At 37.7% G+C, this 22,512-nt stretch overlaps 1 protein-coding gene across 1 annotated transcript in view; it reads left to right on the top strand.

Moving 5' to 3' along the window:
• MAGI2 (membrane associated guanylate kinase, WW and PDZ domain containing 2) overlaps positions 1–22,512 on the top strand; it is a 1,516,313-nt gene that overhangs the window by 1,322,367 nt on the left and 171,434 nt on the right. The window contains exons 12-14 of the mRNA XM_026448702.1: positions 2,300–2,489; positions 11,914–11,955; positions 19,426–19,517. Of these exons, the coding sequence (XP_026304487.1) occupies positions 2,300–2,489; positions 11,914–11,955; positions 19,426–19,517 (324 nt within the window). The remainder of the gene's footprint in view (positions 1–2,299; positions 2,490–11,913; positions 11,956–19,425; positions 19,518–22,512) is intronic.

A 22,512-nucleotide genomic window follows, 5' to 3' on the forward strand; every position in this document is an offset into this window, starting at 1 on the left:
ATTTATTTACTTTTTGGTATTGAGTATCTTATATTTGAAAACAGAAGGGATAAAGTCACAGCTAGAATGCATCCACCTGGTGCCTAACGTCAGCTAAAGTGAAAAATTATCAAGGATATGCCTTTACCCACAAATGTGGCCTTCCACATCATGGCAAGGTCACCCGGAATGGATGACCAAGGCAACCCAGAATAGCTTTCTGTATGAATTTTGCTATCAAATGAATTATGAAGTACATAAAGATTTTTACAAATGGGAGCACAAGGCCTGCTGAGCAGAAAATTCACAAAATTCACTAAAACTCAAACCATATTTACCAGTTATTCTCCCCAGTGTGATATTATATAAATGATTACTTCTGTTAGAGTTATAGGGTGGTTCTGACCCAGGATTTGCCACTGGCAACTGTTGGGCCTCAGACAAGCCACTTACCCTCTCTATGCTTCTAGAGATTATGTTTCATAGGAGGAAATTGACCTAGACTAGGGGTTTTCCATCCTTGACAGTTATAGAAACTTTGTTCAAATGAAATCTTGGGCAGTAGCCCACATAGAAAACAAATTAAAATGAAGCCAATCTTATTGAAGGAAGGGTCAGTGACCCGTTTCTTTTCCAGTTTGCTGGCTCAACACGAACCCCTGCCACAGTCCCAGTCCCAAGTGTGCAGGGCAGGCCCCAGGTGTCTCTGGTGTTATACAGGTGCACAGTTTAAAAACACTGGAGTATATGGCACCTCACATCCTTTCCAGCTTGAAAATATTGATAATGGACAGACCAGAGCTGGAATCGGAGCCCTGACAAAAATATAGCTGGTGTGAAAACTAAAGCAGGACAGTGCCATAGGGGACAGAAAGTTACAATCCTGCCAAGTTCAATGTAATGTATATCAAAACTGTTGTTTTTTTAAAGTGGGCATATTTTATTCATTCACTAAATGAACATTTTCTGAGTACTAACTATGCATTGGTAATACAACAAGTAGAAAGATGCAGCCCCAGTCCCCAGCCTGATCTGTTTGAGACATGGCTGGGTAGATTCATGGTAATCACAGTTGGATGTGATGAAGTGGTGTGAGGGGTAGGAGGGACAGGGTGGTCAGCAAGAGCCTTCAAGGAAAGGAGATACCTCCTCTGAATCTAGTAGCCAGGTGAAATGAGAGAGGGGATGGAAGAGTGGAAAATACATGTAGAAAGAGAAATGAAGTATGCAAAGTTTCAAAAGCAGAAGAGAACCGGGTGGGTCCTCGAGAATGAGAAGCCAGCCCATCAGCCAATATGGGGAAGGTGAGCGAACCCAGGTCAAGAGGAGCCCTCCACGCCCCTCTCGGAAGTTTGGCCTTTGTCCTGAGGACCATGCGTACTCAGGGCAGAGTTTCAACAGGAGGGCAAACTAATCTAAATCTTACATACACTGCCGGTTTATTCAAAGCAGGAAAGAAAAACTGAGTTTGAATGAGGCATCAGTTGATAAATGAAGATGAAGCTGGCAGTGCCAATAGGTGATCTCAGGGAGCCTGTCTTCCTCCTTGATAAAAAAAAAAAAAAAAAAAAAAAAAAAGGCATTAATCTCTGCCTTCTCTATCTCATGGTGCTATGGTGAGGATCCAAGAAGATCATGTATGTCAAAGAACATGATAAACTGGGAAGTACTCTGCAGGTCTTTAAGAAATTATGGAAGTAGCAAGATCAGTAGCAAAATTCTGATGGAGGAACCACCAGATCCTCAATAAATGAGGCATCCTAGGAGACTTTGAATAATCCCTGAATCCTAGATGGTTGCATAATTACGTCTAAACTGAGAGGAAAGCAACTGAATGCTCAAGCGTAGGAGGTTGTTGCGATATGCATAGGTGTCAAATGAGTATATATAGATGACTACATCTTCTGCTCCAGTGAAAGTGATGTAATATGTTGAAACCATCTTAGAAAAGGAACAACTAATACCATACATTTCTAAGCACTAACACATGATTTGTCTTGAGACACATTTTCTTTATCTTATGGGGGGAAAAAAACAGAGAAATTAAGTGGTTTGCCAAAGATTACCGGCTCACTGTTGACAAGATTATATAAGTTATATATAAGTTTGCATTCAAAAGTCAGGCACCGCTTGCATTTATAACAATTTATGATGTTGTCTTACATAGACATAAAATCTTTTCTTTCAAGGAATTTATACCAAAGTTTTACCCGTTCCCTGGAAGAAAAGTCCACAAGGCAAAAAAGGTTAACCTAAAGGTGACAAGAGAAAGAGCCAGGAAGAATTTGTCAGTCATTTTCTCTGTCCTCTCACTTTTCAGATAATGGACCGATGGGAGAATCAAGGCAGTCCTCAAACGAGTTTATCTGCTCCGGCCATACCGCAGAACCTGCCCTTCCCACCTGCCCTTCACAGGAGCTCCTTTCCTGACTCAACAGAGGCCTTTGACCCACGGAAGCCTGATCCATATGAGCTCTACGAGAAATCTAGGGCCATTTATGAAAGTAGGCGTAAGTGAAAGCCACATGAAACAAGGGTACATTAATAATAGCTGAGGCCCTACCAGGAGATGTATTGAGGCTGAATGATCTGGCATGGTTTTATATTCTGAGTTTCAAAAGTGTTTCAAGAGCAGAGCCAGCTGGTCTAAAATTATCTTCGAAAGCCTGTTGACTCTAAAAGTAGGTTTATTATATCTTTCACCTTACAGTTTATCTCCTACTTTTCTTCCCCTAATCTCCTGAAGAAAATCAGGAATATATTTTTGGGGGTTTGGGGGTGAGGTTGCTGGTTTTGTTTAGGTTACCAAATACAGAAAAGAAGTGTTTGGCTTTTTTTTTAATCTGTTTAATCTGATCTTGAGCCTAAAGCATAGATTTTTCTTAGAGCCTTGAATGTAGCCATTGAAGAAGTTAGGACCTTGAGTAAAATGTCAGCCAAGCCTTCCCAACTCACAAGCATGAAATCAATTGGTTCCGAATGCAGTACTGATCTAGGTGCCAATCATCTCTGCCACAGCTTTCTGCTTCTCCTTCAGTGCAGTCAGGCACATTTGAACATTCAGTCTTAAAATATCGTGTATGCACTTGTCACCTATCTGAAGGTCTTTTAAAATTGTTGTACTTTATAAACATTAGAAAATAAGGCTTTTAATATTGCTTGCACCATTGTTGTGCTTCTTTCTACCATCTTGCAAGTCATCTCCACATGTTAGAGGATAGGAATCTCACAGTATCATAAGAATCTGTGTATTAAATGAGCAGGAAACCCAGCCTCGTAGAAGAGTTTGGTCCCTGGCGCTCCCATTTACAGTCTGTTGATTTCCTTTGCTTCAGTGTTCCACCAATGTCTTGTTTCCAACTTTATCATCTGAAGCATGAATAGCAAGTTTTAAACTGTGTGTGATCTCAGAGGATCTCAAATCTGCTTACTCTTTTGATGAGCTCAGGGGCTGAGAATTATACACCCAGCTGGTAAAGGGGAAAGCAGACATAATACCTTTTCCCCATCCTCTACAACTCTTTGTAGAACTAATTTTGGTTGAAAAATAGTTAGGACAGCAAGCCATTGAGAAATCATTTATATCAAAATGAAACATCTCCCCACCCCAAATCCACATACATTTTTTTTTTTAAAAAAAGGAGCTACATCAGAGCTACTATATTTCATTCCTTTCCTTCTGAACAACTGAAATATCTTTAGATGGTGTCATTAGAATGTCTTTGCTGTAGCAGAGTAAGAACAAAGTAGGCATTCTTAGCTACATAATACAGAGTATGAATTCAGGGTATTAATGCTCATTAAACTGAAAAAAATTGAAAAGATTTCAGCCCAGTTTCTAATACCTTCTCTGCTTCAATAACCAAGTATTGATCGAATGCCCATTTTGCTGTCAGCACTATGAGGAGATACCAAAGATGAGTAATATGTCCTGCTCTCACACATTTAACTGGGGAAATAAGTTAATGAATGTAAACAAATAGAGAGTAAGATAAAGTTCACAGTTCTAAGATGGAAGTTGGAAATGCATAGGATTAAAATATCATCCTCACCTCTTTGACTTGTTTAATTTTGTGATTGCATTTAGGGAGCATTAAGAGGTGCTTCCTCCTGCTTTTTGTCTCCTCCTTGATCATTCGCTTCCATCCTTTTTGCAGTTTCCTAGCCAATGCAAAGCTTTATGATTCAGGACAAAAACAATGTTGGTATTTATCTCCAGTTTTCTCTTTATGGTTGTCTGATACTGTTGTGCCCTCAGTTTCCTTGCACACGATACTCTCTCAACTCTAAAAGAATTATTTCTTTATCCAGCCCTTGCACTGCTGTTTCTCTCATTGCCTTTCCCCTCCTCACCTGTAACAAACCAAGTAACCAGTCCGCCTTAACCTCCCAGAGCTTTCTTTTTCAGTCCTCCTCTAGTAGCTCTTCATCGCCCTTTCCCTCTACAGCTACAGGGACAGCAAACATCCTGACTCCCCAGCTCACCGCCCCCCGTGGGCCCCCCATCAGTGCTCTCCCTGTGCCACTGCTACTGCCGCCCTCATCACACCCCCTTCCTGCTTTCATCAGCTCTCTCTAATGTTTCTAAGGTCACAGTAATGTTTTCAGGGTCAAAAATCTCAGGGAGCCAAAAGAGGGCAAGCTCATTGCGTTTCCTATCCTTCTCTTTTCTACCACATTTCTTCATAACACTAAATGGAGTGTCAATGAAACATAGAAATCATATCAAGGTAGGAAAAGCTCTACCACTAAAGATTAAAGATACCAGGAGAGCATGGCACCGCTTTCTCTAGTCTCTCTGGATAGCTGATCCGTTCACTCTGCTTGCGGATATGTGAGTGTTTTAAAAAAAAAAAAAAAGCCTTTTGCCCTCCTGTACATTTCCATTTCCAAGTTCCATTTTCTCATGTAAATGTTTAAAGCAATACTAAAAGAGAAAGATTTTAATTAATGATTGGAAAGCTCAGTCTGTTTCTCATCATCTTCAAATAGGTTTTTTTAATGCAATGATCATAAAATGTATATACCCAAACAAAAGATCAATATTTTAAAATTTGTGATTAGGAACCATTCCTATTCTTATTCCTTTGAATCACATGTATAACATTTAGGTTTGGCTCTATTTATTCTTGTGTCTTTTCCTGGGGGGAAAAAAATCAGTGTAACGAGGGAAAGTGTGGAAAAAAATCCTAACCAGAGCTGTTTAAACTGAGTCCTTTGACATTTTCCCTAGCCTATAGTGATCTCATGGTGTCCTTCCTTACAACCATGTCTAAAGCTAAAGAGATTTTTGCATTCACTTTCAAAACTGGGTTGCAGTCGCCAAATAAAAAGACACCCCTCCACCCACAAGCCTGAGCTGTACAGAGCTACAGAATGTTTGTTCTGTCAAGGCTGTCAAGAAATATTTGGATTCAAGTCACCAGTCCCCTACAAATGATGGAAATTTATCAAATGATGTAAATGCTGCTGTGCCTCATTTGACTCATAATTAGATTATGCTGACATTTTAATACCCATGCACAGGACATCTTAATAAAGATGTATTCCCCGAAAAAAATTGCTGTGATTTTAAACAAATGAAGATGATCATAGGATACTAGAGCCACGTGAAACAGAACATGACAGGTACATGCTGTGATAGGAAATACCTCCTATCTTCATGAGATCTCAAGATGAGCTGGGAATGGAGCAGGACAGAGAAAGGAAGATTCTCCCACCATCAGGAAGATTCTCTGATTTTCTAGCTGAAATCAGAGCTAGCAGCGCCTCTGATTTCAGAACATTAGGCACAGTGCCCAGAGGTGGCAACTCCAGGCTCCACATCAATCAACAAGAATGTATGAAACACTCACTATGTGTCTAGAACTCTGCAGGGCACTCCACGAGAGAAGTTGCGAGAAACAACCTCTGCTCATTAGAAGCTTGCAGTGAAGTTGAGGACACAAACAAACAAACACATAGGAAAACGATTTCTGAACAAGGCCCCATTACACAACACAGCAAATGGTATCAATATTTTAATGTGTGAAATTGTGCAGTAAAAATAACTAAATACTGAGAGTTTCTCAACTTCCATGTGAAAACTGATATTCAATCAAGAGAATGTTATGTGTTAAGTACTTTTGCATTATCAAAATCTCATTAATCCTTGCTGGAAAACTCTGTGCAAAACAAAAGAAAAAAAAGAATTTTTCCCCACTTACTTAATTCCACATAAGCTTAAACTTACATGTGTAAAAGTATAACTCTGCCCAAAAAGTCCCTAAAAAAGTTTTGATCAGTGGACCTTCTGGATCTCCATATTAATTATTTAAACATTGACCCTAAGTCATTATTGTCAATTCCCAGAAAAGAACAAAAATCTCCCCAACTTCCCTCTCTGCCAAAGACTTTTAGACAAACATGACTATTCTGTGTGTAATAATAGTCGCTGTTGATAATAGACTTCTTGATGTCCCCACTACTTGCAATTTTAAAAATTGAAAACAAAAGAAAATACTTTTGCATAGTGGGACAAGCCATGCTATTTTTCCCTTCTCTTTTCTCTGTCTTTTTCCCAAGAATCTCATAAAGGAAGGCCTTGAATTTGTTTTACAGTCACAATAGGAATGACTTGAACGTTCTGGTTTGTATACTAACATTCCTAATGCTGAACTATATATGCCATTTCTAACATTGGAGAAAAGTAGTTCAAAGGCCCTTAGTGTTTTCTCCCCTGCATCTCCTCCTCCCTTCTTTCTGTATGTGTGACTGCATCCTTGCATCCACCACGTATTTCTGATATGATAGGAAACCTTCTATTACTGGCCTAGTTACTTATAAGACTATCTGGGGTGACTACACATGGAAGTTTCCTGAACAATCCCTGTCTGTGCTGTCCTGGCATGATTATCAATAGTTCACTTTTCACCACCCTAGACTGTCCTCATTTGAATGATAAATTATCAAGTTTTCCCTTTTTATATCATCCATTCAAGGAATAATCCTCATTACTGTTCAAGAAAAGCATATATCTAAATGTACACACCATGAATAAAAAGCGTAATACCTACTCAGACAAAAAATTTTTTCAAGCTAATTTATTTGGCTGATAGAATGTTTGCCTATACATATTTTATCCCTAACTTGAGGTAAAGGCTTATTAGTGACTGTGTTGGTAGCCAAACTCCCAGTAAACTCCTTCTATACCCAGAAAGTTAGACATATGTACAAATCTAGTGCATGACAAATGAAGTAGAAAAAAAATAGGTAGTAAGGTTTTACACATTTAAGTGCTATGCCATGGAGTCGTCTTTCTTAATACAGAAAATAAGTCAGGTTCAACATCACGATAAACACCGAACTGAAAGGGAGTCAATCTCATCTGTCTCCTTCTTCTGGGAAAGATTATACTTAGATAACTACAGCTAGATACTGGTACTGAAAAGAGGAACTGTGATCGGCAAGGCAGTATAAAGTGCTTCCCAAAGAAAACGAATGTTGCTCCCTTTGGAATCTTACAAAATTAAGTCTTGATCACTCTGATGGGTCTGTTGATATAGGAGAGAGGGCCTTGCCCTGTTGCTTCACTTTTCTTTAAGCCAGTCTCACTCTAAAAGTTTGTCTTCTCATTCAGCTCATGGGGACATTTCTTGGGCCTGTTCCACACTGCAGCCTTGAAAGCTGGAACAATAAGCAGATGCAACCAGGAATAGAAAAGAAACATTCTTATTTCCTGAAACTCTTCCCTCAGGGTTCTGTCTCTTCGTTTAAACCCAAGTTGAATTATGACTGAAGTTGTTCAAACTTTTTTCTCTTCACATTGAACTTTGGTTATCATAAGTAAACAATTTATGAGGTACAACATGTCCACACTCCTTTGCGGTCAGACATCACTCAAATGTAGAATCATAAAAATGTCAAAGATTCATATGGTATAATGTGCCTTATAGTATAACCTCTTTAGAACAGACATTTCTCTGAAATGTCTTCAAAAGAGCTCACACAATCAATTTTCCTTTTCAGAATTAGAATAATAAGCCCTGAGTATCATAGCAAAGGTAGCAATCAAAAGTGATCACAGGCCAGTTCAAGAGTATAACAGAGAAGCAAACTGTTTTTTAGTACTATATCTGAAATGAAATTATAATTTGTGGCAGAAAAAAATGGACAGTTATGATTTTCACATCTATGGCTGTTACCCTGCTCTTTTGTTGTTCATCGATTATTGAATTCTTTCATTGTTCAGGATTGTAAATCACATGTAATTCATGACTGATCACAAATGGGGGATTGTATTTCTAAACTATCAGGTTTTCTGCTGTTCTTTCCTTGTTATTAGTGAGCGAAAGTTGTAGTTTGTACTGTCTCCCAGCCTAACAGCAGAGCCACTTGAAAGGATGGGGTACTGTAATAACATTATTCATCGCAGAACACCGCTTGAATCTCTAAATGAAAAGTGATGGGGGAAGCCACATGACATATGGTAGTATCTCTCTAGGGTGCTCAAAACTAGAGCTCTGAAGCCTGTGAAAATCTTTCAGCTCAAGCTTTCCTGACTCCAAGTCTCCTTTTCCCATGTAATTAAATACCCAATTGAGCCAAGCTGGAAATATCAAAAAGTTTCAGAAAGGTTTAAATAAATTCATGGATGCCATAGCTACAGGCAGCTATTACGTGATCATGAAAGGCCACCGTGCCTTCCCAGAGAACACCCTCACATGTGAACACTGCTAGATCAAGCCCCAGCCTGATTTGCTTGAACACTGCTGATGTCCGATGGCATTAGTTAAAGTACCCCCCACGTATGTTCTCTGGAACACAATCTTACTTTAGTGAAATATTAAAATAAGATAAGTAAATGTTAAAACACTTTTACCAGTGACTCTAGCATTAGAAAAATAAAAGGATAGAAAAAGATGTAATAATGTTATCATTTTAAATGTCCTCAATTATACTGAGAGATTAATTTTCTGCACCCTTTTCTCATGGGAAAAGCATTATTGTTATCCTTAGTATAATGTATGTTATGATTTGATCTGTGAAAAAAATTGCCTTTTAGCTAGAGTTTCTAATATATCACATTGTGCATTACTTTGCATATAATATATTGATATGAAGATCAGTAAATCCAGTTAAGCTGTGTCTGCCATTTTAATATGTAGATTTTAATTAACTTGGAAATCTAATTTTAAAAAGGTATCCTCAGATAGCTTTCTAAGTAACTGTAGTAGCGTTTATATTTCCAACAGGTTCCTTCTGAAACAGGAAATCACCATGGTGTAAGCTAAGTAATATAGAGATAGCAAAATAAAAGTTGTGGTAGGACACATATTTTCCCCATGTATTTAGAAATTAGATCCAATCCTAGAGCTTATAAACTTATTTCATTCAGTAATTTAAAACTAAAAGATCCTGGAATTAAGGGATGAAGGCAGGGGGAGGAGTAAAAAGTAAACTCTAAAAATCAGCTCTTGATTGAAAGTTATTTAATATATCAAAGCATTTTGTTGGTTGCACAAGTTGACAACCTAACCCAATGTATATTCATGAATAAATGTGAGACCATCAAGGCTGCAGAGTTTAAGTGCTAGATGGCAAGTAGGTCCTCGTGAGAGAAAATACCAGTTTTATAGTTAATGGAAATGTTTCAAAGGTAGCAGTCTTCCATCCCTGATACAGACAAAAGGACATTTCTCAAGTCATAATCCTAAGCAGCCACACCAAACATGAAGGTTCTTAAAAAATAACAACGCTGTGTGTGATGATCCCGTTCCTGTGTCCAAGTGATCTCCTATTGTCGGGGGAGTGGGGGGAGGGATATCATTAGGAGATATATCTAATGTAAATGACGAGTTAATGGATATAGCACACCAACATGGCACAAGTACACATATGTAACAAACCTGCACGTTGTGCACATGTACCCTAGAACTTAAAGTATAATTAAAAAATAAAAAATAAATAAATAATAAAAATAAAAAAATAGCAATTCTGCCGGAAAGCTAAACACAGCTTACCTGGGAGGAATGATTGTTATGCCCTCCATGAGCCAACTGGCTCTTTATTTGAAACAAAGCTCAATGAAAAAGCAACCAGACTTTGGTCTTACTTCAATTTTTAAAGTTTAAGGAAAAAATACTCGTTTTTTTCATAGTGCTTTATATGGTACAACTATCTTATAAAATTATGTCATCTTAACACATTCAGAACGGGGGAGTTCTATTGTACTATATTCTTACTCTCTGCCTTTCAAAACTGTAAGTTGCCTCCTCTATAAATACTCTTAAGGAATAATCGCATATGATTGATGATTATATATCATAAATATCTAATTTTATAGACCAAAATAATAATAATGGTATGAAATTTCTTCCAAGCAACAAGTAGTTTACATATTGAAGTCTCAAAGTGTGGGAGGAGTGGTTCTTCCAAGAATATTTTACAGTTCTTCTACCTACAATGTGAATTTATGTTTTAGAGAGGTTTAGTAATGTTTAATTAATTTTTATCTGTAATTCCTTACATGATTCAAAAGCAAAACAATGTGGTAAACTTAACATGAAATTCATCATAGGGGCAAAAATATCCTGCCATTCTCTCAGATAGAAGTAACTCAGCATGTCTTAATGTAGATCTTTAGCTTCTTAAGTATTTCTTGACCAGAGGTTTGCATACATGTATCTTCTGCCCATCTCATATTAAACCCAGTTGTGTGGTTTAGGAAATTCTCTACTGACAGAACCATGAAGGAACAGGAAGAATATCTGGAGATGTTAGGAAAAAAATGTATAGCATGGTCAGAAAAGAGTGTATTATTTATTCATAATAATATTAAAACAAAACAGGAAAGAGTTTTATTGGATAATGCATTCTAATTAAGTTTAAAACTTAGATATAATACATATGTTTTCTAAAAAGGTTCTTGAAGAGTTTCCTGTGAGATAGTATAGAATACCTTAAGCAAGTCACTCAGCATTTTGGGTCTTAAACATCTGTGAAATGAAAGGTACCTTGCATCTCTGTCACTATGATATTAAGACCAGGGATTTAGAAGGCAGATTGAAAATCAAGGGACAATTTAATTACGTTCTTCTTCACATTTAGCAGTCCGAGATAAAGACATGGTGAAAGTCTGCATTTCTCGAACACACAGTAAGGAGTTGCACATCTTAACCATGTAGAGTAGGATGAAGCATGTCAATTGGAGCCTTGCCTACCCCTGAAAAATGTTCACGCATGAGAGCAACATGTCTCCAAATACTTCCAGAACACAATATGCAACCAGGTTGTTCTAGGTTCTAGAATTCTAAATGTGGGCTATGCCTACATTTTAAAGGTGTTTTATACTCACTTTTTTGAATTTTTATGCTATTAGAAGTAGCATAGCTTATATCATAATTCTTATAAAGGATCTCTATTGCTAAAATAAACCAATTTAACTCAACTACTTATACATAATTTCAACTGCCCAGAAAATTGGAAATATCAAAGTATTTGGACTAGTGTACATAAATCAATACAATCATTGACTGGATTTTCCACTTTTCATTTTAACATTTTATGACACAAAATTATAACCTAATTTTTAAGGACCTATATTTTCTGTATAGATTTCAGGTTCTAGATTGGCTTTACTTTCAAATAAGTATTCTTATAATGAGAGTCAAAACTTAATATTTAGAAATGGTAATCTTATTCTACCCTGATCTAAAAAAAAATTCAGATTTTTCTATTTTGGATGCATGTAAAAGAAACATATTTACATACATGCTCATATATAAAGCAGGGTAAATCTGTCCATTAACTTGGATCTTAGAGGAAAAAAAGTTATTAAACATAAGTATAAGATTGTGTTTGGGGGAGTTATGACAGCAACAAAAAAGAAAGTAAAGATGAATTTTAAAATGCCATAAATGAATTTCAACTTTAATTCCCCATTTTCCCATCCAGAACAAGTGCCACCCAGGACCAGTTTTCGAATGGATTCCTCTGGCAAGTATTGTTCAGTACTCACAGTTCTGTGAACAAAACGTCTTCCATTTTGTGTAACAAATCATTCTTCTGAGTAGTATCAGTTTCTTAGTATATAATCACTGTGCTACTTTAGTCACCTACATAAAACATGTATTCAAGGTAGACAGCAAGTCTCATCATGGTGAGCCTAAATGCCTGCCAACAAAAGACAAAGGAAAACAGTCATATTCATGAATTTCTTTCATAAAATACTCTAGTAAAAGGCTGGATTAAAAACAGCTGCCAAAGAGACCATCAGACTGACTAGGTCTGTGCTACGTAATACAGTAGCCACTAGCTATTGGGTACTTGAAAATGGCTACTGTAAATTTAGATACGCTGTCATATAGGTGTAAAATCCACACTGGATTTCACAGACAGTGCCCAAACAAAAAAGAAAGATTTCATTAATTATTTTATATTGATTTCTGTTGAAATAATATTTTGGATATACTAAGTTAAACAAAATATATTATAAAAATTGATTTCATCTGTTTTGTTTTCTAAAATGTGGCTATTAGAAAATGTTAAATTACTTATGGGGCTTACATTTTATTTTACATTGAATAACACTAGACTAGACACAAATAAGAAGATAGAAGGTCTCAAGAGATTTGCAATTCAGACATTTCCAAAGAATGGATTAGAAATGTTGCTAACATAGAATGAAATTCTTTTCAAATCAAGTAAATATCTATATCAACTTAATTTTTTTTAACCATGCCAATTATAAAATACTATATTTCAGTAAGATTTTACATTAGGCTAAAATATCATATTTTAATTTTAAGAGCTTTCAGTAATTAGTTTGCTTAAAAGAAAAAAAAATTTTTTTTTTACTTAATCATTTGGAAAACACCAATTTTAGTTTAGATTAAAATATTTAACATTATTGTACAAATGTTGGAGGAAAAAGAAGATTTAATTGTTTTTGCTCTTAGAATTCATGATGAAAATGCTTTAAACAGCTAATCAGACCACCAGATTGAAAGTCAGAATACTCAAACAATTGCAGAAAATAGTGTTTTATAATAGTAGCACTATTTCAGGGCTGTGGGCTCACAGCACACATCTCCAGAGTGTTTCCATGATGACAGATCATTATCCATCTCAGCATGTTCTAACACCCCTTGGAGAATATATGTGCCTGAGATCATTTCATTCTGTAAGTTTCCATGTCATTTTTGGGGGGATATATAGAAAATATGGAAGATATTATTTAGTATTTTCTCCTAAAATAATGGCTAAAGTATTTGTTTAGCTTGGTCTAAAAATTTTAAAGCATGATTATTCCTCTATACTGACTGTTAAATCTTTGTAATTTTTTAAAAAAATTATCTTATGCCCAGAGAGAAAATGGGACCTAGTAATTACAGTTGCAAAATGAAATTAAGATTTAATTTGAAATTTTAAATCTCAGCTTACTTGTCACAAAAAGCACATGTCTTAAAAATCTCAGATTCTGAATGTACTTCATTTAAAAACAGGAGAAGGAGAGTGGCCCAGTAGTTTAGATTACTTTGACATATATGCAAAGTAACAGTTTACCTTTTTAAAAAATTACCTTTTTAAAAAATACATTACTTAGAAGACAAAAGTTATAATATAGTTGGGGTAATTCAGATTTTGAAGAAAAGAACCAATCCAAATAGTTGGTTGAATGTCCACACAAGTTATCAGAATATTCTGGAAAATCATGACTGCATTTAAAATAAATAGATCTTACTTGGCGCTGTGGCTCATGCCTGTAATCCCAGCATTTGAGAAGCCAGGGTGGGAAAATAGCTTGAGCCCAGGAGTTCAAAACCAACCTAGACAAGATGGCAAGGCCTCCGTCTCTACAAAAAATTTAAAGAGTTAGCTGAGCGCTGTGGCGCGTGCCTGTAGTCCCAGCTACTTGGGAGACCGAGACGAGACAGGAAAATGGCTTGAACCCAGGAATCTGAGTAGTGAGCTGTGATCACACCACCACACTCTAGCTTGGGCAACAAAGCAAGACCCCATCTCTAAAAAAAATACAAAAATGGCCGGGCGCGGTGGCGCATGCCTATAATCCCAGCACTTTGGGAGGCCAGGTCTGGCAGATCACAAGGTCAATAGATCGAGACCATCCTGGCCAACATGGTGAATCCCCGTCTCTTCTAAAAATACAAAAATTAGCCGGGCATGGTGATGGGCACCTGTAGTCCCAGCTACTTGGGAGGCTGAGGCAGGAGAATCGCTTGAACCTGGGAGGCGGAGGTTGCAGTGAGCCAAGATCACACCACTACACTCTAACCTGGTGACAGAGCGAGACTCCATCTCAAAAAAATAATAATAATAAGATAAAATAAGTGGATGCCCCATACTTTTTATCACATTTATAAAATGTCTCATCAAATTATGTGTCATGATTTTGACTCAGATACATTTATCATAATTATAAGGTATATTGTTAACTTTATCTGCATAAGATCCTTAGGTACAGAGGCAAAATTGATAGTAGAACGTTCTAAATAATATGTATTTATGAAACTAAGTAATAACTCCATAGTGGAATAATGCTGTGGTTCATTGGGTCAAGGAGACTGGTGAGTATCTTAACGCAACTAAATTCAGGAAATGTTTATTTAGCAACTCCTACGGACTGTGCATAATGGAACACTATAGACAACCAATGGTAATTATGCCATCAACTAAGGAGAATATTAGTGAGAAACAATGGAATCTATGGCCAGGAACTTTGAATGGGCAACTCCACCCAAAAATAAGAGAGCCAGGAAATGGGGTGTTACAGAAATGACTTAGGATCAAAAGAAATCTGAAGTCATAAACAGTGCATCAACAATATCAAATAAGGCACTGAAATCAATCAGTATGAGGAAAGAAAAAAAGGCCATTTAATTTGGTCATTAGCATGCCTAGTGACCTTAAAGAGGGCAGTAGTGCTGAGAGAGCATACACCAGACTGGCAGGAATGAATCAGAGGTAGAGTGAAGGCTCCACTAGAGACTACTTTTCCTAGAAAGAAATGGAAGGAGGGAGCAAAGTCATATTTAGGATGGAAAAATCTGAGCTTATGTGAAGGCTGAGGAGAGAACCAAATCAAAACAGGAAAATGGCTTCTACTATGGCTAACACGTGCTTGGTCACATTCACATACCCACAGGGATAAAGCAAATGAGTAAAGAGAAGGGATATTTTAAAGGATAGAGTATTAGCTACTTACTAGGTAATGTTAGATTTGAGCAACAGAAACTATATAATTCCTGTTTAACTCATTCTATATCTGGAGTGCATAGAAATCCAGAAGTCAAGACCATGTTTAATAACCTTTTTTGATTCCTAATATCTTCCTCGTGCTAACTTTCCTAAATCTCTTTACAAGGAAAAGCCAAAAAGAGTGATTCTCTTTCCAGCAGGAAAAATTGAATAAATGTATCCTCTGTGCCAAACTGTGATGATACGCTATGGTACTTATGTTTTAATTAAAACATGAAAGGGGATTCAAGTACCAAAATTTAATTGACGTGTTTACAGCAGCATCCCATGTGCCAAATTAATTCATAAAATTGTTGTTCTTTGCATTTTGGAGGATTGAATCCATTCATAAAATTAATCAGTTGTGTTCAGTTACGCAGCCTTTTCCCTAACTGTGCACAAAGCTACGTAAAGCAAGACTAAGGAAACATACAGCACGTGAAGCCCCTGGAGTCTTCATGTGAAATAGAAATCAGCTTTTGAAATCTGCTTTTCTTTATTATGAGAGAGGTTGTCCTGATACCTGGATGTGCTCACCATTTGCTACTTTTTAAAGTTTGTTTTTGCAATATTGGTATGAGCCTAGAATAAATTAAGACTTATAAATTTCATTTCAGTAACTTGCCACAGTGGTCCTGTTAAATACCATCTAGGAAGAGGATCATGAGATGCTTTGTTCCATAGTGCCTGAAGATCTGAGGACCCAACTTCTAAGAAGCAACACTAGCCACAGCTGGCCATTCAACACTAATATCCAAAGAATGCTTTCTCTCCTCTTAGTCCATTTCTTTACAACCACTGCCTCCTCTTGAGCTGCATTAAGCGAGACCTGAGAGTGTCCCTGACAGTTCTGCAAAAAGTGCTGAGGAAAAAGAAGATTTTTTTTAAAAGAGCACAGAAAAAATAAACAAGGGAACAGAAGAGTAAAAGGATATTGGTGGGGCACAGTTGAACAACATGCAAAGCAACTCAGGTCCAAATAGGTATCTACCAGACACCCTCATCTAACAACCTCCCTGGTGCATAGTTTCTTAAAACAAGAGAAAGGAATAGTGATTGTTAACTCTGTTGCAGTGAGGTAAAGAGTTGGATTTCTTCACTTTAAGTTCTTGCATTAATAAGGAAAGAGATAAAACATGATACAGTAATTGCAGTAATTGAAACATGTCGTCTGGCCAGAAGAGCAGCTAGGTGAAACTCAGAATCATTACAATCTGCCAGGAGAGCTAACATAGCAGGAAGGAAAAAGAATGATGTCTCCCTGCTTTGTACATATAATTTTAGTTATTTTGTAAAGCCAGACTCCAAGGAAACAAACTAAAGAAAAATTAGCTTTCTAAAATGTTCTTATTTTCCCTAAAAAAAAAAAAAAAAAAAAAAATACTGCTGCCTCAAGGCACAATCTATCATATGAACTTCTTTTCCAGTTGACCATTTCTCTAAAATATCCAGACCCTGCAGCCTCTGAATCTGTGTTCAAAATTAACAAAGAAATAAAAAATAAATCACATTTGCCAACATTCTCTAAGAGGTCTCTCTTTGCCTCTCTCTACCTGCTCATGAACCATGAAGCTGGCCACCCCTGCTGGGAAGAATGGAAGAGTGTAGATAAAATAAATGGCTGGCACATACCACCCTATATTTGAAATCAGGGTGGGTCAGAGCAACAGGATCGTAGTTGTCACCAAAATGTGCATAAAGTGCAGGAAGAGGAGAATAAATGCCTCGTTCGTGTCTCTGTTCTTCAGAGTTAAATAAAATTTACTTGCTAAAATCTAGATTTTTCTCCTAAAAAGAAGTCACGAGTTATTCATTAAAGAAAAGCCCCTTAATTCCTTCAGGAATCACAGATTCTCTGACAAAAGACAAACTTCTTGTGCCTTGACACCTCTCAAAGTTCCATTCCTGGGATTGTCATAATTTCAGCATTTCTTTAGGGGAAAAGTTTTACTTAGCAAATAAGATGGATCACACAATAAGGTTCTTGTAAAGCTCCTGGTGCAATATGGATGGGTGCTGAAGTCACTGGAAGAACAATTTCCCACTTAGCATACTCAGTGGTGATGCAAAAATGAGAAGAATACAGGAGATGAGAAGTTCCAGTTAAACATGCTGGCTCTATCATTTTAAGTGTCACAAATACAGCACCTTCTATTTGTATTTTTAATGTGTATGTGGTCTAGAGTTCCTCCAAGCTTAAAGTGCCTTACAGAAGAGATTGCCATGAACAGTCGTATTATCATCAACTTGTAGAAGTTGGAACGGTGATTGAGCAATATGTGTCATCTCCCATTTCCCCTTCTCTTTCTCCTTCCCTTGGGTGGAGTACGGGTGCCTGCTATGACTTTGTAGAGCTCTACTCCATCTGCCTCCAGACTCCCAAAGCCTTACCACACACCCCTATATGTGATTTCATGTATGATATGGAGACTTCAGAAGAAACTGAGTTTAAAAGCCAATTGTGTCTCATAGACTGTAAGGCAAAGTTTTCATCTTCCCTCTGCCACCACTCTATTTAATAGGAATGGAATTTTTAAAGTTCTCCCATCTTTAAAATATGATTGATTATATAATTTCTAAAGGATGTGGAGGTCTAATTGGTTATTCTTCTTGCAGAATTTCATATTATTCATTGAATGGAGAAGATCTTGATCATGTGTGCATTTGGTCATAAAAGGGTGCGAATGCTCATTGAATCTTGTACAATGCATACAAACATATGTACTTATGTGCCTGATTCATCTTTATTTAAGAGAGCACCAGACAAATAATTGGCATTTGCCCACATCTCAGAAGTGAACGATGCCTTTCATATGTCCCTGGGAATAGCCCAGGTTGTTGGGCACCAAGGCAAGCCTGTATAATTGTGCGTTGTACACTGTATCACTCCAGCAGTCCTACCTACTGCAGAACCTGGAAAATATCTGCCTCGCCAGCAGTCAATGAGCCTCTCTCTGCAACGAGCGCTACCATATAATCATGGGTTCAGACATAGATTTTTGTCCCATGAGAATTCTCTGAAATCTCGTCTTAATTTCTACAACGATCCTATTTAAGCAAGGGGAATTTTACTTAATACCTGCTTCTATCAGTTCTAATACCTCCTTTAAACCATTAAGGCCCAGAAATGGCTAAACATTTCTTAAGCAAGGGATAGCATAAAAAATAGTTCTTGAAACCACTGATCATCTGCTGGCATCCCAGCAGTGGACATGAAAGTATGCACAGCTCGGTCACAACTGAAGTTTTTCCCCCTGACGAAGGTGCCAAGGGGCAAGGGGACGGGCTAAGCATAAATCAGATTCTACTTAAAAAGTCAAAACATTTTTATATTTAATAGTTTTAGTTTATTCTAAGGCCGAAAAAAACGACATTCAGGAGAGTTTTTCAGCTTATTTTGAAATACATCTCTGTTCTTTCAGCTGACTTCAGAAAAGTATCTGCTTACTTATTTTGAGTACTCTCATAAAGCCAAAAGTCAATCTATGGCTTGCACATTCTAAAATGTTTCGAGGATAAAAGTCCATCTTAGACCCAGATGAATTTCTACCTGTAAGTTATAAAAACCCTAAAGGAGTTTGTCAGAAAATAAATGCTTCACTTGAACCCCAATACAAGAAAGTTTAAATTCTATATCTTCTAATTTTTACAATTTTAAAAGAGACAACTTCTATTGGGCATACGTTTACACTACACACACACACACACACACACACACACACACACTCCTAAACTGGATGCATCATGTCATAAACAGATATTAATAAATTACTAGGCAGTGCTTTATTAGACAGTTCCAGGGTTTTGCCATCTGTTCTCTCTTACTTGCGTAATAATTGTTCTAATCAGAGTAAACATCCTGAACGTGACAGTCAAGCTTCTTGAGGGCAATCCGAATGCTCTCAGGGAAATCAAGAACTATAAAGGCATCAATTTTCTTACTCAGAAAATTCATGTATTCTTTCTGCTTCTGGTAATAAATACCCCAGTGGTGCCCTTGGCTGGTCACTATTATTCCAGGGACTACCTAAATTTGGAATGCCTACTTTTTTGCTACCATATTTTTTGTATCCTCTGTGGTTTCCATTGACCCTAACAGCACTCTCATTAATCACATCCACAAAATTAATTTATCATTGGTATGTTCAGTTCCTCAGGGGCTGGGAAAGAGGTAGGATTCATTACTCATTGGGATCTCCTTTATGCCAGGTCCAGATTATAAGGAATTGGATGTTCACCTTCGGAGGATGGAGTCTGGATTTGGCTTCAGAATCCTCGGGGGAGATGAGCCTGGACAGCCTGTAAGTTGAATCTTCTTTATTTCCATGCTTGGAGCTGTATTGTATGAGTAAACACCAGGGAAAATAGTGTTTAGTGTGATATCTAAAAGGAAATGTTTTAGGACTCTCATAAAGAAGTTTAAGCTTTGGGTTTTTTTATTTTTTTCCTTGCTGTTGTCTTTAAAAAGATCTCATGACATGCAGGTATCTCCATGACAAATTTCTCATTAGAAATCACATTCAATAGGGACATTGCTCTTTTTTAGAATGGATTGAATTCCTCTTGAATATTTGCATTATCGAATTGCACTGAACCCCTGGTATCTTTGGGTAACAGTTCATGAGTAATGGTAACACCCAACTGGGAACAGCAGAATTATGTATGTTTTTCACCAAAACAGCAAAGGAGATAAAACAGAGGGATAAACAGAAATAAAGTCAAGCTCAGCACTGCAGAATCTCAGCCAGATTTGAATTAAGGGATTACCAGAAGATGTTCATAAAGTCAACTTCATTGGCATAATATATATTGGGAAATTTAGAAGGGCTTTGTAGAACACGTGTGTGTGTGTGTGTGTGTGTGTGTGTGTGTGTGTGTGTGTGTGTATTTAGAGTAAAAACATAAAATACTAGTAGTCACTAATACACAGAAAACACAGCAAGGCTAGGATTTATGAGCATATGTTAAAATATCAGCTATAAAACACTCATTGTAAAAGATATGTCTTAAATGGTACCCAATGTGACTAAGTCAGGTCCACGAAAGTTTTGAATAAGTGAAGGGCCTGAGCAGTGCAGTCAGCTATCTACATCCCATCTGGCTCTGGCACCTGAACTCCATCCTAGCTCATGTAAGGGAGTTAAATTTTAAGCCTCAGCTTTCTCATCTGCAAGATGGGGATAACAGTAGTGCTCTATTATAGAGTAGCTTTGAGGATCAAAGGAGATTATATATATTATATATGTATATGGAAAGGTCTTGGCATTATATCTGGATCATATGAAGTGCTGAATAAATGTTTATCATTATCAACTTTGTTTCTCTGGTTACTAGATTCTCCCAGGAAATATACTCTCTCTCTCTCTTTCTCTCTCTTTCTCTCTCTCTCTCTCTCTCTCTCTCTATATATATATATATATGGTTTTTAAATATACTATATGTACTATAAATATTATATATGTGTGGTTTTCTTGAGACACAGTCTCGCTCTGTCACCCAGGCTGGAGTGCAGTAGTAGTGTGATCACAGCTCTCTGCAGTCTCAACTTCCTGGGCTCAATCAATCCTCCCGCTCAGCCTCCTAAGTAGCTAGGACTATAAGAGTGTGTCATCATGCCTGGCCCCAGAAAATAAAATTTAAAATAAAAATAAAACCTGGGCAGAAATCCTCAGGAGAAAAAAGTTAATGTAATAAATGAAAGGAATCTGAAACAGTTTAAACTGTCTCAGAGTAAAGTAGATTGTCCTGGGTGAAGAGTGGGCTCCTTCCCACAAGAGGTATTCAAGCAAGCAACGGCAACCTGGCAGGAACTCCGAGGAGCTTCCTCTGCCCTGCGGGAGGAGTTGAACTGGATGATTGATGAGGTCCCTTTCTACAGAAAACTCCAGGAAGCTGAGCTTATACTCCAAGGATGAGGGCTCTCCAGGAAAAAAGACTTATTTCCGAATTCCTGGGGATGAAATCTGGCAACAGTCAACCAGAATGTCACTAACTCCCCAGCTGCCAAAGAAGACGTGAAGGTGCTTTTGCCAAGGAGGATTGGCCAGATTTTTCATAGTGCTTTGAGAGGAGGTAGAATGCTGAAGTAAAATACAGGACTCGAGTAACTTCAGACTTAAATTTATTCAGAGACTAAATTAAGAATCTCATGTCACAGGGAAAAGGAACTCTTGGCTGTGTTTCACTCCCATCCACTGCTTTGTTTACTCTCCCCTATCTCCGACTCTGAGATTACCAGGGATCCTAGGCCACCAAGTCAGCCCTCCAGCCTTCCTGCCCTCTATAACTCACCTCGTTTTATAATAGAGAGAACTGAAAACATTCTCAAGTCCCTTCATATCTGTAAGCATTTAGCGCACTGATTTATGCTATAGAACCTCCAGACCTCCACAGGGTATTTATACAGCTTGGCGTCCTTCAGGATTGTTCATGTATCTGCCTATTTTGTTTATTCAGCAGGATTTTAAATTTATCCTAAGCAAGGACTTTGTCTTACCCTTTTTATCCAACATGAGTGCCCCATAATTGAAAAATGTGTCATTATCCAGAGTGAGCCAAACTCGAGGTTAAGGTCACAGTCTTCAGACTGCCACCTCTGCCCAAGACTCCTGGCATCAGCTGAAATAAGTTTGCCAAATGTCAGAGTCTAAGGGAACAGTCTCCATAGACCACCCCAACTTTAAACGCTAGCTCTGAATCTGGGGGCCCCACCGTGTAGTAGGTTCGCCGTGCACTGGTTGCCAACTTGTCGCGTCTGTTGAGACAGAACACTCACCCACACGCCAGGCTACATGAAGTAGATTTGTCACTTACAGGGAGGCAGCGAGGGACAATAGAAGCCAAGGATTCAGGAAGAGCAAGTTCCCCAAGGCTCAGAAAGCTGCCTAGGACAGACGGAGTCTCCACTCACACTTGCACCTCAGCTGAGGGTCCCCAAAATCAGCCCAGTGTGGGGTTTCTACCCTGGAGAAGTATATCACAGTGGACTCAAGCACTGAAGGGCATCCTGTTTCTAGGGGGGACTGGAACAGAACGCAGGCTGTTCCAGCTAGCCCCTCTTTATCTCAAGATGTTGTGTTCCTAGCACCTTCTATAGTTATTCTTGAGAACTACAAGAGAAAATGGGGAAAAATTTGGGTGAGTCCAAGGCCACTCAGAGAACTGTCCTGTGCTCACAGCTTTCCTCAGGTCCAGTAATTCACTAGAATAACTCAGAACTCAAGAAAGTACTGTATTTATGATTACTGTTTGATTGTAGTGAAAGCATAAAAATTAGAACCAGCCAAAAGAAGAGGT

The sequence above is a fragment of the Piliocolobus tephrosceles genome, chromosome 8 (genome assembly GCF_002776525.5).
Source record: "Piliocolobus tephrosceles isolate RC106 chromosome 8, ASM277652v3, whole genome shotgun sequence".
Lineage (NCBI taxonomy): Eukaryota > Metazoa > Chordata > Mammalia > Primates > Cercopithecidae > Piliocolobus > Piliocolobus tephrosceles.